Source organism: Sycon ciliatum, chromosome 3 (assembly GCF_964019385.1).
Source record: "Sycon ciliatum chromosome 3, ocSycCili1.1, whole genome shotgun sequence".
NCBI classification, from domain to species: domain Eukaryota; kingdom Metazoa; phylum Porifera; class Calcarea; order Leucosolenida; family Sycettidae; genus Sycon; species Sycon ciliatum.
In genome coordinates this window covers 46,007,169-46,019,812 of record NC_088645.1, presented here as the reverse complement: position 1 = coordinate 46,019,812, position 12,644 = coordinate 46,007,169, and the positions used below count along the sequence as shown (strand labels likewise).

The 12,644-nt window shown below is 48.4% G+C and overlaps 1 protein-coding gene across 1 annotated transcript in view; it reads left to right on the top strand.

Annotated features, from left to right (window-relative positions):
- LOC135812325 (nephrocystin-4-like) overlaps positions 1–12,603 on the top strand; it is a 34,537-nt gene extending 21,934 nt beyond the window's left edge. Inside the window, exons 22-37 of the mRNA XM_065325702.1 lie at positions 979–1,047; positions 1,363–1,504; positions 1,780–1,846; positions 2,006–2,064; positions 2,738–2,905; positions 3,148–3,206; positions 3,439–3,701; positions 4,123–4,191; positions 5,916–6,170; positions 7,567–7,652; positions 8,079–8,138; positions 8,432–8,543; positions 9,605–9,713; positions 10,471–10,589; positions 11,306–11,401; positions 11,927–12,603. Coding sequence (XP_065181774.1) covers positions 979–1,047; positions 1,363–1,504; positions 1,780–1,846; positions 2,006–2,064; positions 2,738–2,905; positions 3,148–3,206; positions 3,439–3,701; positions 4,123–4,191; positions 5,916–6,170; positions 7,567–7,652; positions 8,079–8,138; positions 8,432–8,543; positions 9,605–9,713; positions 10,471–10,589; positions 11,306–11,401; positions 11,927–12,067 — 1,874 coding nt within the window. The 3' untranslated portion in view covers positions 12,068–12,603. The remainder of the gene's footprint in view (positions 1–978; positions 1,048–1,362; positions 1,505–1,779; positions 1,847–2,005; positions 2,065–2,737; positions 2,906–3,147; positions 3,207–3,438; positions 3,702–4,122; positions 4,192–5,915; positions 6,171–7,566; positions 7,653–8,078; positions 8,139–8,431; positions 8,544–9,604; positions 9,714–10,470; positions 10,590–11,305; positions 11,402–11,926) is intronic.
- Positions 12,604–12,644: the final 41 nt, after the last annotated feature.

Here is a 12,644-nt window from a genome sequence, read left to right as displayed (position 1 = left end):
CCGGTTGCTGCTGCTGTTGTGCCGGTTGCTGCTGCTGTTGTGCCGGTTGCTGCTGCTGTTGTGCCGGTTGCTGCTGCTGTTGTGCCGGTTGCTGCTGCTGTTGTGCCGGTTGCTGCTGCTGCTGTGCCGGTTGCTGCTGCTGTTGTGCCGGTTGCTGCTGCTGTTGTGCCGGTTGCTGCTGCTGTTGTGCCGGTTGCTGCTGCTGTTGTGCCGGTTGCTGCTGCTGTTGTGCCGGTTGCTGCTGCTGTTGTGCCGGTTGCTGCTGCTGTTGTGCCGGTTGCTGCTGCTGTTGTGCCGGTTGCTGCTGCTGTTGTGCCGGTTGCTGCTGCTGTTGTGCCGGTTGCTGCTGCTGTTGTGCCGGTTGCTGCTGCTGTTGTGCCGGTTGCTGCTGCTGTTGTGCCGGTTGCTGCTGCTGTTGTGCCGGTTGCTGCTGCTGTTGTGCCGGTTGCTGCTGCTGTTGTGCCGGTTGCTGCTGCTGTTGTGCCGGTTGCTGCTGCTGTTGTGCCGGTTGCTGCTGCTGTTGTGCCGGTTGCTGCTGCTGTTGTGCCGGTTGTTGCTGCTGTTGTGCCGGTTGCTGCTGCTGTTGTGCCGGTTGCTGCTGCTGTTGTGCCGGTTGCTGCTGCTGTTGTGCCGGTTGCTGCTGCTGTTGTGCCGGTTGCTGCTGCTGTTGTGCCGGTTGCTGCTGTTGTTGTGCCGGTTGCTGCTGCTGTTGTGCCGGTTGCTGCTGCTGTTGTGCCGGTTGCTGCTGTTGTTGTGCCTAATGTTGCTGCTATTGCTGCTGTTACCTTGGGGCTGCTGTTGCTGCTGCTACTGGTGCTACTACTGCTGCTGCTGCTGGTGCTCGTGCTCGTGCTGTTGCTGTTGCTGTTGCTGCTGGCGCTGCTGTTGCTGTTGCTGTTCCTGCTGCTATTGTTGTTGAGGCTATGGCTGTTGTTACGGCTGTTTCACCTCTTTGTGTTGTTGATGCTGCTGATGTAGGAAACGAAGTGGTGATATCTAGCAAAGCAAGTCATCTCTTGTCTGCCCCGGCAAGAACAGAGCAAAATGGTAGGTGCACTGGACTAACGGCAGAGTATGGAGTTTCAATGTTAATTCTTCTGGTCTGCCATCTCACACCATTCCTCATAGTCATACGATCTTTTGCACTCTCTGTTCCTGTTTTCATCAAATTGTGTGCGCGCATTTTTTGTCTTTGTCTCTCTGTGTCCGTCCGTCCATCCTTCCATCCATCCGCCCGCACACCCATTTCTCCATCCGTCCGTCTGCCTGTCCCTTTTCGCTCGTCTGTCTGTCTGTCTGTGTACTCACTGCTCTCCTCCCTATTGGTCCTCTCCCCTAACACATTCCCGACACGTTTTGCAGAATCACGTCAACGCAATGCTCTAGTCAAGGTGGAGGCTAAGAAGATGACGGATGTTCACCCTCAACTCCGGCATATGCTGGGCATGGCTAGTCATGGCCACAAGACAGAACTGGACAGGAAAGCGGAGCTGGACAAGAAACGGTGTGTGCTCACGGGGAGAGAGGTGGTGTTTGTGGAGTTAGTTTGGTTTTACCTCACTCAACTTTGGCCACTTTGTCTTGAAAAGTAACCGCTGGCTGGACAGGCTGGACAGGCCCACTGCTAGTCCAAACCAGCCTTCGGTGGGTCGTGGAATTGCTGAAATTTTGTGACACGTTTGGCAGCTTCTGTGTGTGTGTGTGTGTGTGTGTGTGTGTGCGCGCGCACACATGTGCGTGTGTGCGTGTGTGTGTGCGTACATACATGTACACTTACAGAAAGCTAGATCGTATGAAAGCGGTGCGTGACGCACTAAGCAGTGGAGAGATCACCAGCCAGATCCAGGTACAGTTTATAATGTTATATACGTATGCAATTGCCATATGTCTGGTTGTAATACCGGGTGGAGCCGTTCCCACCCATCCATGATGGTGCACTCCCCGGTGAACATTTGCAAGCAATCACTGTACATGAGCACGTGTGTTTGCTTGCTTTCTTGTACAGTCTACACCTCTCAACTTTCAGCTGCAAAAACAACAACTGCAAATCATCAAGCACTACAAGTATGTTGCCATGGTTACGTCTAGAGCTGCTACACATGCTTGCTACACGCTCCAGTTGGTGTGTGATAGTGCTTGAATGGTGCGGCGGGAGGGAAGGGGGCGCGGCGCAGCGGGGTGGGGCGCTGACTTTACGGATGTGCAATGCTCTATTTGTGTAAATTTTGATACTACTGCTGTTCTTCTGCAATACCATCATGATTGTGTATGTGGACAGCATGGCTACTGGTGCAATCCACCCTACCATAGTACCAAGCAGAGCGCATGTTTGTTGTGAGATAGGCCGTATTTTCGGGAGTACATGTTTGTTGTGGGATAGGCCGTATTCTCGAGAGTGCATGTTTGTTGTGGGATAGGCCGTATTTTCGGGAGTACATGTTTGTTGTGAGATAGGCCGTATTTTCGAGAGTGCATGTATAAGCTGCACAGGAGTTCAAGCTGCACCCAGATTTATTGACACGAAATACAGACATCGGCCCTGTTTATTACCATTACTTTGACCGTCGTAGTATAAGCCGCACCGAAGTTTTTTGGATGAATTACTAGCGCTTTTAAAGTGCAGCTTACCGTCCGGAAACTACGACAGTACGCTGACACTATACGCCATAGACAGTTGAAGAACTGAGCAGTGATGTCATTACTATCTCATCGTGTTTCTTTCTGTTTGCTGCTGCAGGGCACAGATCAGCAATGACGTCATCGAACGACATCACCTGGAGGGCATTAGCAATTCACACACGGTGTATGCGTCTCTTGGTGTAGTGCATCTGGTGGAATTCCAACTCTACAATCCATACACCGTTCCCACGGCGTACAGTATTGTGTTTGATGACCCGGAGCTGGAGTAAGTCACCGCATGCATGTGGGAGTACTTCATGCAATCCTGCTGCATGACTGTGCTATAGTTGTATTTGCTCCAGTTACATGTGACCCAGTTGCATTTGGCATTGCTGAGAGCACTACTGCTGCAAGCACTCCTGCCACAAGCACTTGACATGCTGTGCGTTCGCTTGTTTCTGTCTGTGTGTATTTACACCTATATTCGTGTACGCACACGTGTGGTTGCATGCATGCATGCACGTTCAGTGTGGTAACAGACAGCAAGGAGTGGAGATTTCTGAAGGACAAGTACAACATTAGTACTCGTAAGTAGTCTACCACAAATAATATCAAAATGCCAAAATTTTACATTTGTCATTCAAATGTGTTTGCATGCCCTTCGGCGGATGAGCAATGATAGTACTAGTTTCAAACAATAATTAAATTTGTTTTGAACTCGGGCTCTGAGCCAATAGTAGACTTGTTTTCTTAGGGGGTACAGTGTGAATTTTACATTCCCGAAAATGTCCTATTTTCTTGTTCTGCTAATCAATGCAGCCTTGGAGGAGAACATGTTTCTGTCGGTGAATCAGTTCCAGCAATCATCTAGCACCAACACCGGCATCACCAGCAGTGGTGACACCACATCAAGACGCAATCCCAACAACGGCACAACAACCACCACCACCACCACAAGCAGCGGTGGCAATGCTGACTCAAGCACGGCCGTTTCGTCGGTCGGTTGCTCCAAACACGTGCTGTTACGCGCTAGGGAAACACTGCATATCCCGTTCAAGTATTGCTGGAGAGATTGCAGCCAGGTAAAGACTCAGGCTCGTGGCCCGCATGGTGCACAGGGGGGGGGGGGGGGGGGGGAGGGGGGCATGCACCCCCCCCCCCCCCTGAAAATTCCGACCTAGGTTCAGCATTCACATAATGACCATACTATTTGACATGCACCAGCCATCCCACACACATGCAGCCATGCACCTCCCCCTTAAAAGGGGGACCAGCTACGCCCCTGAAGACATGATTGACTGGACGGTGGTTGGTTGCATGTAGAGTGGACCATGGGAATTCCCCTGACTGGCGAGTCTTGAAGGCTGGAAGCAGGGAGTAAAAAATACCGGTATTTTACTACTCCCTGGCTGAAAGTATAGCATTGGGTTGTTCACTGGCACTGGGTTGATATAATTGTTTTCTTCATTTTCATTTTCTCTTTGTATTGCTGCTCCCCCTAAGGATGGGCATCATGACGTACAGAATGCAACCACCGCCACTACTCGACTACTGGGCAAGAAAACCATCAAGGTATTCTAGTGAATCATGATGAGCACCGTACTTGGGCTGTGATGTGTAAGAATATTAATCGCGAGGTTATAATGCACACTATTTTCGATGTGACGCCCAATTTCACGTCAAATTTGGAGTAGAACTCCTAATCTCGGCGTGAGCTGCAGGTCACTCACGTTGTTTTTTGACTCGTGAGCCAAATTACGCGAGCTGAACGTTCGCGTCACGTCAGAAATAACGTGCATCTTAACCTCTCTAATATTATAATGATCACCTCTGCTCTCGAAATCTTGAGTTTTTTCAGCTCTCGAAACGTCAACATTTTCATATTATCTCCTGCATTTTTGTATTGTTTGGAAAAGTTTGCAATAGTTGGCTATCAGCCTTCTTTTCACATTCTGTTGTTATTGGCAGTCAGTTGACGAAAGGGGTGAAACGAGTATCTATTTTGACCAATCGATCACTCATTCATAGTATTCGATCGAGTATCCGATTATTTCGAGTATTTTATCAAAATTCAAAAGCGCTACGAAGTAGATTTGTGAGTTCTCGACCAATTCGGAAGAAATTATCTGTGAACATAGAACAAAAGCCGCCAACGTCTTGTACAGAGTGTAAAGTAACGATTTTCACCAGTACTTTCATTATCTCATAACAAACTAACGTTACTTGCCGTGGTGATCGCATCGTCCAAGTCATAAAAAACTGACTCAAAGGCATGCATAATGCATGCATACCAGTCGATGAGTGGTACAACAGAAGTTTTTGAAAAAAAAATAGAATTATTATTATAGGCTTTTCCGCGTTGGCATCGCCAAGCAAGCTTGGCTAGCCTTCGCATAAGCTGCTCCATGATGCTGAGACGAAACAATGAATGCATGTATATACGATCTAGGACAGCACCAAGGTTGAGGGTATTTTTGAAGGAAGCTGCAAGTTGTGTTGAGGAACACAAAGTCGCAAACTCTACGAAAGTAAACTGCAAGAAATGTTTTGGGGTTGATTTCATGATTATTCATGATTATTGTAGTCACTGTACAATAGAATGCCAATACTAAAAAACAAAACAAAAAAACGATCGAGTGCAAAATTTCGAATACTCGCTCGTTTGAAATTTTCGAACGAATACTCGAATATTCGAACTAATCGTTTCACCCCTAGTTGACGAGCCAGGATATCATGGTGACTGAATACTATGCAATGCTATTTTAAAAGCCCATTGTGCATTACCAAGTATGGAAGGTATGAGTAATGCATGTGAGTACGCTGGGATCAGTAATGCTCTGCACAACACCCCGCATGCCCATGCCCGGGTGGCTGTGTGGGGTGGTTATGGTACAAATTACGTCATTGCAGAATGGGCTTATACAATAAAGGGAACATCAGTTACTTTCTCTACTGGATAGTCTTCCAAGGTAGATCCAGTCATGTCTTGGACTGCATGTCAAGTCAACTGGGAACTAAACTTTGCCATGGAGATATGAATCAAGTCAGGATATGCTGCGGCGTTTGCCCACCTCTAACTTGAGTGCAGTGATAAGGTGGTAAGTGTGTGCACTTGTGTGTGTGTGTGTGTGTTTGTATGTGTGTGTGTGTGTGTGTGTGTGTGTGTGTGTGTGCATTTGTGTGTGCATTTGTGTGTGTGTGTGCATTTGTGTGTGTGTGTGCGTGCATGCGAGCTTGTGTGCGTGTGTGTGTACATGCATGTGTGCATGCATTCGTGTTTGTGTGGCTGTGTTCAGGTGACTTTCATGACTGAGAAATCTCGATCTCCCATCGCCATTCTATCCCTGACAGTGGTATATCAACCCGCCGTAGTACACCACACACTGACCTTCCACCACGGAGAATCCTCCGTCATGAAGAGATGTGTGCGAATATCACCTAGCTTGGCAGCTGCTACATCATCGTCTGCAGGAGTGTCTTCAGCGGCGGAGCAGCAGCGACTGTGCACGTTTTGCAATGCGCCTGGCGTAGACACACAAGTCCTATCCGAGGTATTTTACCAGTGTGTAGTCAAAATGCTGTAACCAAGGGTGTATAAGGCCCCCAAGAGTGTGCAACTCTGCATATGGGGTCTCCGACGGCAAAAACTCACATCACGTGTCCCAGGTACGTTTTGTACTATGTACACCTAAGGATAGTGTGCGCGTGTTCTGAAAATTTGCCACGGTTATGCTGGCGAGTTGCATGTGCGCAGTGAGTTTCTGCAAGGGAGTGCTGGTATTATTACTCCGCTGCTCGCTAAGAACGGGCTGGAAACGTACAACTGAGACACTACACCACGGGATGTGAGTCTTCGCTGCCGGCGTACCCCGTGGAAAGGGTATCAGGAGTTGCACACTATTGGGGGCTTATAATTATACTGGGAAAAGAATTCGGGTGGACACACCCATTCCCATAGCGCTGCACAAATAACGGAACTGGTTCGGATGTGATGTACAGCGCTATGGGAATGGGTGTGTCCACCCGAATTCTTTTCACAGATGAAGCTGCAGGAAGCCTCAGCCCTTCTTTATAATTATACTCTTGGTGCAATGTTGCAGTCGACAGTACTCTCCATAAACTACAGGACTAGTTATGACCATCCCAACCCCCACCCCCACCCCCCACCCCCCACCCCCCACCCCCCCACCCCCACCCCAACCTGCACCTCAACGCCCACCATCACCAGCAGCACAGAGCCCAGCATACCAGATAGCACAGAGCCCAGCATACCAGACAGCACAGAGCCCATCACCACCAGCCCAGCATACCAGACAGCACAGAGCCCATCGCCACCAGCAGCACAGAGCCCATCACCACCAGCAGCACAGAGCCCAGCATACCAGACAGCACAATCCTACACCATGGCCTGAGTACCATACACTTCTTTTCACACTAGCTTGTTGCACATCGCACGCCATCATGCAACACCATCCCACGATGTAAGTCTTGACAAACCGACATGCATTCGATTCTCTGTTTATGTACTACGAAATACGAGGTATCTCTCTTGTTGAACTCGGATGGTGAGCCAATTTAATTATGGAAGAAGGAGAAGGACAAAAATGTTACGAGTTATGACTAACTGTCCACCAACGTTACCAGATCATGTAACGTTACAGTCAGCAACTGACAACCTGACACAAAACTGACAACCTTCCCCTCTTGGACCTTTCCTAACCTGAGCCTTTCGAGTTGGAAGGTTTTTGGAAGGTTGTAGAAGTGTTGGAGCTAGGTGTCGGGTTGTTGAATGTCTCAGTACTCCTTGCCAGTATTGTGCCATTTAGTCGCATTCGCTGACTGTATATGATCTGGTCACGTTGGTGGACAGTTAGTCATAACTCGTAACATTGTTTGTCCTTCTCCTTTCTCACTCTTGTATTTGTATCCCCGTCCCGTACATTGCAGGAGTCTAGTCCAATCCAAGATATCTACTTGAAAGTACCGTGTGGTGCTGCACCAGCCACTACCTCTTTCATTGTCCTCTTGTATCGGTAAGTAAGCTTCGTTTACGCGCATGTACGTATGTCGTATGTGTGTATGTGTGTGTGTGTGTGGGGGGGGTGCATTTGGGCGTGTGTGTGCGTGTATGTGTGTATGTGTGTGTGTGTGTGTGTGTGTGTGTGTGTGTGTGTGTGTGTGTGTGTGTGTGTGTGTATGTGTGTGTGTGTGCATGTGCGTGCGCATGTGTGCGTGTGTGTGTGTGCGTGTGTGTGTGTGTTGTTGTTGTGTTCGCATGTTCTGCGCGATTGATAACCGACATGTATTCGTGTTCAACTGCCTGGTAAAGATTCAGTGAGGTGCCAATACCCCCTCCCCCCTACCCCACCCCACCCACACACCCACACACACTCTCTTGTCTGATTCGTGACTGCCATAGGTCTCTCTTGTTGTTGTTCTCTGTTGTCGCATTATTGCAGTGATGAATTCCTGATCACCCCCATTGCAAGATGGTTATGCCAAGTGCAGGCTGTACACAGGTAAGCACTATGCTATCTTATCTAACACAGTTAGCAGCTCATGCATGCATAATGAGAGAGCAGCTCAATGTAGGGTCTGGAGCTTGGGCCACGGGTGATGTTTTTGTTTTTTTAAATTACCCAACTGATATTTAGCTAAAATGATGTGGTAACACTGCATGCAAGAAAGGAAAAGTTGTCCTGTTTGCTCTCAAAGGAGTCATGTTGAATGCACAAGTACATTGTCATTGATGTAGCTTGCAAGTGTGCATATTACTGCTGTGTGTGCTGTCAATCCTACATTGTATGCGCAGAGTTGATATCAGTGGTCAGATGTATCAGTCATCTAACACCGCTGTGGTTCTGAGAGGCTCAAACGTCGCTCACAACGTCCAGTGTTTTGTCTCCAAGCCTGTACTGCTGGAGGTAAGTGATGGTTTAGCTCTTTGGGATGTTCACTAGGAGAATACAGTGTTCAATACATACAATTGTGGATTCGTGTGTGTGTGTGTGTGTGTGTGTGTGTGTGTGTGTGTGTGTGTGCCAGCTAGTTCGGTTGGTAGGTACACGTATGCCTGATTGTGTTGGGTCTGTTGCCAACAGGCTCGGCTGCTTGAAGGTGTAATGTTGTACCTGCCACCTTTGTTGGTTCCAGGGTTCATATACTTTCTATTTGAAGTATACATACCTGTTAACCATGGACTGCTTCTGGCTAGATTAACTCTTGTGTAATCAATGGTACTAGTGAAGCTTATATCAGATCCACTCTGATTTAGCCACCCACACTAGTACCAAGTATTACCTTCACTGGGGGCAGGGGTACCTGCAGTTGGATCCCGGGACGGATACCCTGATGCCGCAGGGGAGTCGGAACCGGTGCGGCAGGTGCGGCCAAAGCCGCACCAATAATTTTCGATTTTTTTTTTTTACATTTCAACCTTGTTGATGGCTTGTCGACTCTTGTACAGGTACCATGTATTACATCGACAATGCGGTGTGTCATCAGCATGCATATTCTTATTTCTCATATTATTCTGTAGCGTTAAAATATGGCCTTTTAGGCCCAATTTTCAAATTTTTTCCCGGGGAGAACCCCCCCGACCCCCCTCTCTCACTTTCGCCGCACCAATGTCAAACTCCTTCCGACGCCCCTGTGCCGTCAATCCTTTTTCTGCACCTTGTCCTCACCCACTTACTGAGGTGTGGTGAGCCCATAAGTGGGATCATTTCAAGTCCACCCTAGTTTGGGGATTTCAGGGGGTGTCGGCCGCTGGGTTGTTCAATGGCCAATTGAGTCATCTTTCGAAGATTCCTTTTGAGTCTCTCTCCCCTCTCCCGGGGAGACCCACGTGACCAGTTTTGGCAGTGAGCAAGTACAAGTACAAGTGTATGTGTGTGTGTGTGTGTGTGTGTGTGTGTGTGTGTGTGTGTGTGCGTGCGTGTGCGCATGTGCGTGTGTGCGTACATGCGTATGTTTCCGTTGCTAGGTATGGCCCTCTGGATGTTTCTCATTGCCTGCTCAGTCAATAACAGACGTACAGCTGACGTTGAGACCGACCAGTGTGTGCAAAACAACAGCTATACTTAGTGTTGTGGGTGAGTGACCATCGTTCTTTGTCCAATTGTTTCTAACTGATGACCACAGTAGCCCGGTTTTCCTATGTCTTGTTGCTATAGCAATGTTAACTGCTGACTATACACTGCTGCTACATCATTAATTTTGTGTAATTATCTTGTTGCTATAGCAATGTTAAAGGGGAAGTATACCCTAAAATCAAATTTTCACCAGTTGTAGTCTTCGGGGTGCTAAGTCGAATGGTCTTGGTCCGAGGAAGCTGAGACGCTCCCTTCCTCCTTTATTCCCAATCGAACTCGCGCACTTCCACCGAAACTGGGCGACTCGGTGCGCCCTGCTAGATAGGGATTTGTATGCAAAATGTCACTAAAAGCGCCGTTTCCTTCTTATAAAAGCACGGATGACTGCAATTGGCCCATACGTTGTAGTCTTTTGGACGCTAAGTCGACTGGTTTTGGTCCGAAAAGGCTGCGATGCAGCGTTCGGCCCTTATTCCCAATCGAACACGGGTGAGTAAGCGGTCACGTGCTCATGCGTACACCAGTCGCCTGGTCACCATGCCTGCAGGCTACAATTTTCACATCAAGTTCCAACTCAAAGGTTCAAAGGTTGAACTCGAGTGACAGGAACGCTGCGACCATATTCAGTCACCATGGCAATCCTGAATTTTGCCCATTTGCAACTCTTGCTCTAATTATCGTGTTATTATGCCTTACTGATATGCTTGTTCATGTGTCTGGTTGCTATTCATGTATCGTGTTGCTATGCCAATACTAGATGTTGACCATGGCAACCTTGTTGCTATGTGGCAAGTGCACTGTAACTGTTTGCCGCCCACCATCACCAAGGTTACGCACGTCAAGATCCCCTCCACTGGCGGCAAGCACTGTAGAAAGGTAAGAATGCAGAGTGTGTATACGCGGCACGTAGACGTAGCGAGTGCACCAACAGTATGTATACGTACATGTAGCCGTTGAACAGTGTGTAAGTCCTCAGGCTCTAGGGGCATATCACCATGGTAATAGAGAGCATATCACCATGGTGATACATGTATATGAAGTCTGTACAGTCATATACGTACATGTATGAGGTATGCACACTGCCTTTTGGGGGAACAATATAGGATTATGTAGTCAAGCACGCTCAGGAGGTCATGATGGCTGAATCTTGCCCGAGCCTGCAGCCCAAGGGCCGTAGGCCCGAGGGCTGCAGGCAAGGGCAAGATTCAGCCATCAAGACAGACGGAGCGTGCTTGATTCGATTTCTTACAGCGCGAAGCAACCTATTAGGGAAGGTCAAAGGTCGAAAAATTATTCCCGAGATGACGTCAAACGGTCCTGAATCTCCCGAAATGACGTCAAACGGTCCTGATGGCCTGATTATGCCCGCGGCGGGAAGATGGCCTACTGGCCATGGCCCCGGCAACGATCACGTGTCATGTAAGAATGTTGATTTCATGTTGGCTTTACGACACGGTGTCCATGTGGATGCTTGTGTGCGTGAGCCCGCATGCTTGCGCGGGGTTCGTGCGTGTGAGTGTGGGGTGGCGTGTGTGTGTGTGTGTGTGTGTGTGCACGCGTGTGTGCATGCCTGTATGATCACCTCTATTCAGCAAATCAAATTCAAGAACTCGTACCCGGTCCGCAAGTCGTTCTGCGTCGCGACATCACGGCGTGATCTGCTGCACTTGAAGGAGACTCGTTTTGATGTAAGCTGGTCATACCTGTTCGCATGTGTTCACTCCGTAAGCCTTAGTTTGTCTCATGGAGAAGACGAGAACCGTTAGGACTACTGAAGACGAGAACCCTTAGAACAACTGTCTGTGCATAAGTACAGTACTGTCAGGTAGCGGCGAAGAACGACCAGGCTGCAATTTCACCAAGCACAACATAGCAATGTTTACACGGTGACTAAACACTGCGTAATTATACTGTCTGTAATACGTGGGAATATGAATGGTCTAGGCTAGGAGGCTAGGAGGCTAGGAGGCTGGGAGGCTTACCCCTTCCCCAGTTCTTCGCCCACCAACAGCACTGTAAGTCTTGCATATCCATTACTGAAGTGTTACACGGGAAGGGAAAACCCCAGAACACAAATGCAGTTGGGTTATTATTACAATTTTGTTCTTGGGAAGTGATTTTGATTGTTGATTTGGAGAACTTGACTTTCTCCTCACAATTGGTATGTGTGTTTGTTTGTTTTGCTTGTTCACGTGATGCGTTTGTGTGATCAGGTCCAAGGTAACCAGTCGCAGAGTCTTGCTCTGTCGTTTGTGCCCCGTCAGAAGAACGACAGTGCAGAGGTGCTGGTCTTCATCAACCTGGAGGATGGTGGCAATGAGGAATGTTTGTCCATCAACGTCACCTACACGTAATGGAACTGGCCGACCGCAGATTTAATAGCAACAGATATGGCCCGGTCCGGAGATTGAGTGATAGTAGTAATAGAATTTACGCCTGCACCTGACTCTTGCGGCGCTATGATACCCCTCAGAATTTCCCACCTTGCTCCCCTTATGTTCAGGCTGCCCGTTTTGGAGCCGTCAGTTGCCTGATGATCGTAGTAATATGTGAAACTCAGAGTTGCGACACAGCTTCCAATCTCTCTTGAGTAATATAATTGATTATTTTAATAGGGAGGGCCCTACCGTTAGCAAGGCAAATACCTGCCCATGGCCTCCTTGTTAAGATTGTAGTGAATCTGATTCTTGACATGAAATTGAGAGAATTCCTGGCATGAATGACACTGCGTATTTCCACGTCTCTAGATATGATTCCCGTGCCTCTGTATGCCACCATGAACCAAGCAGATGTTCCCCCTTTCCAGATATCGCCCAAGCAGGAATACCCTGTTTGGCGCACACCTACCTGTTGAATTTGCCCGAAATTATTTGGATTTGGTGCACATCAACGCTTGTACTGTGCGCCCTGCTAAAACAGAGCGGTTCCAGG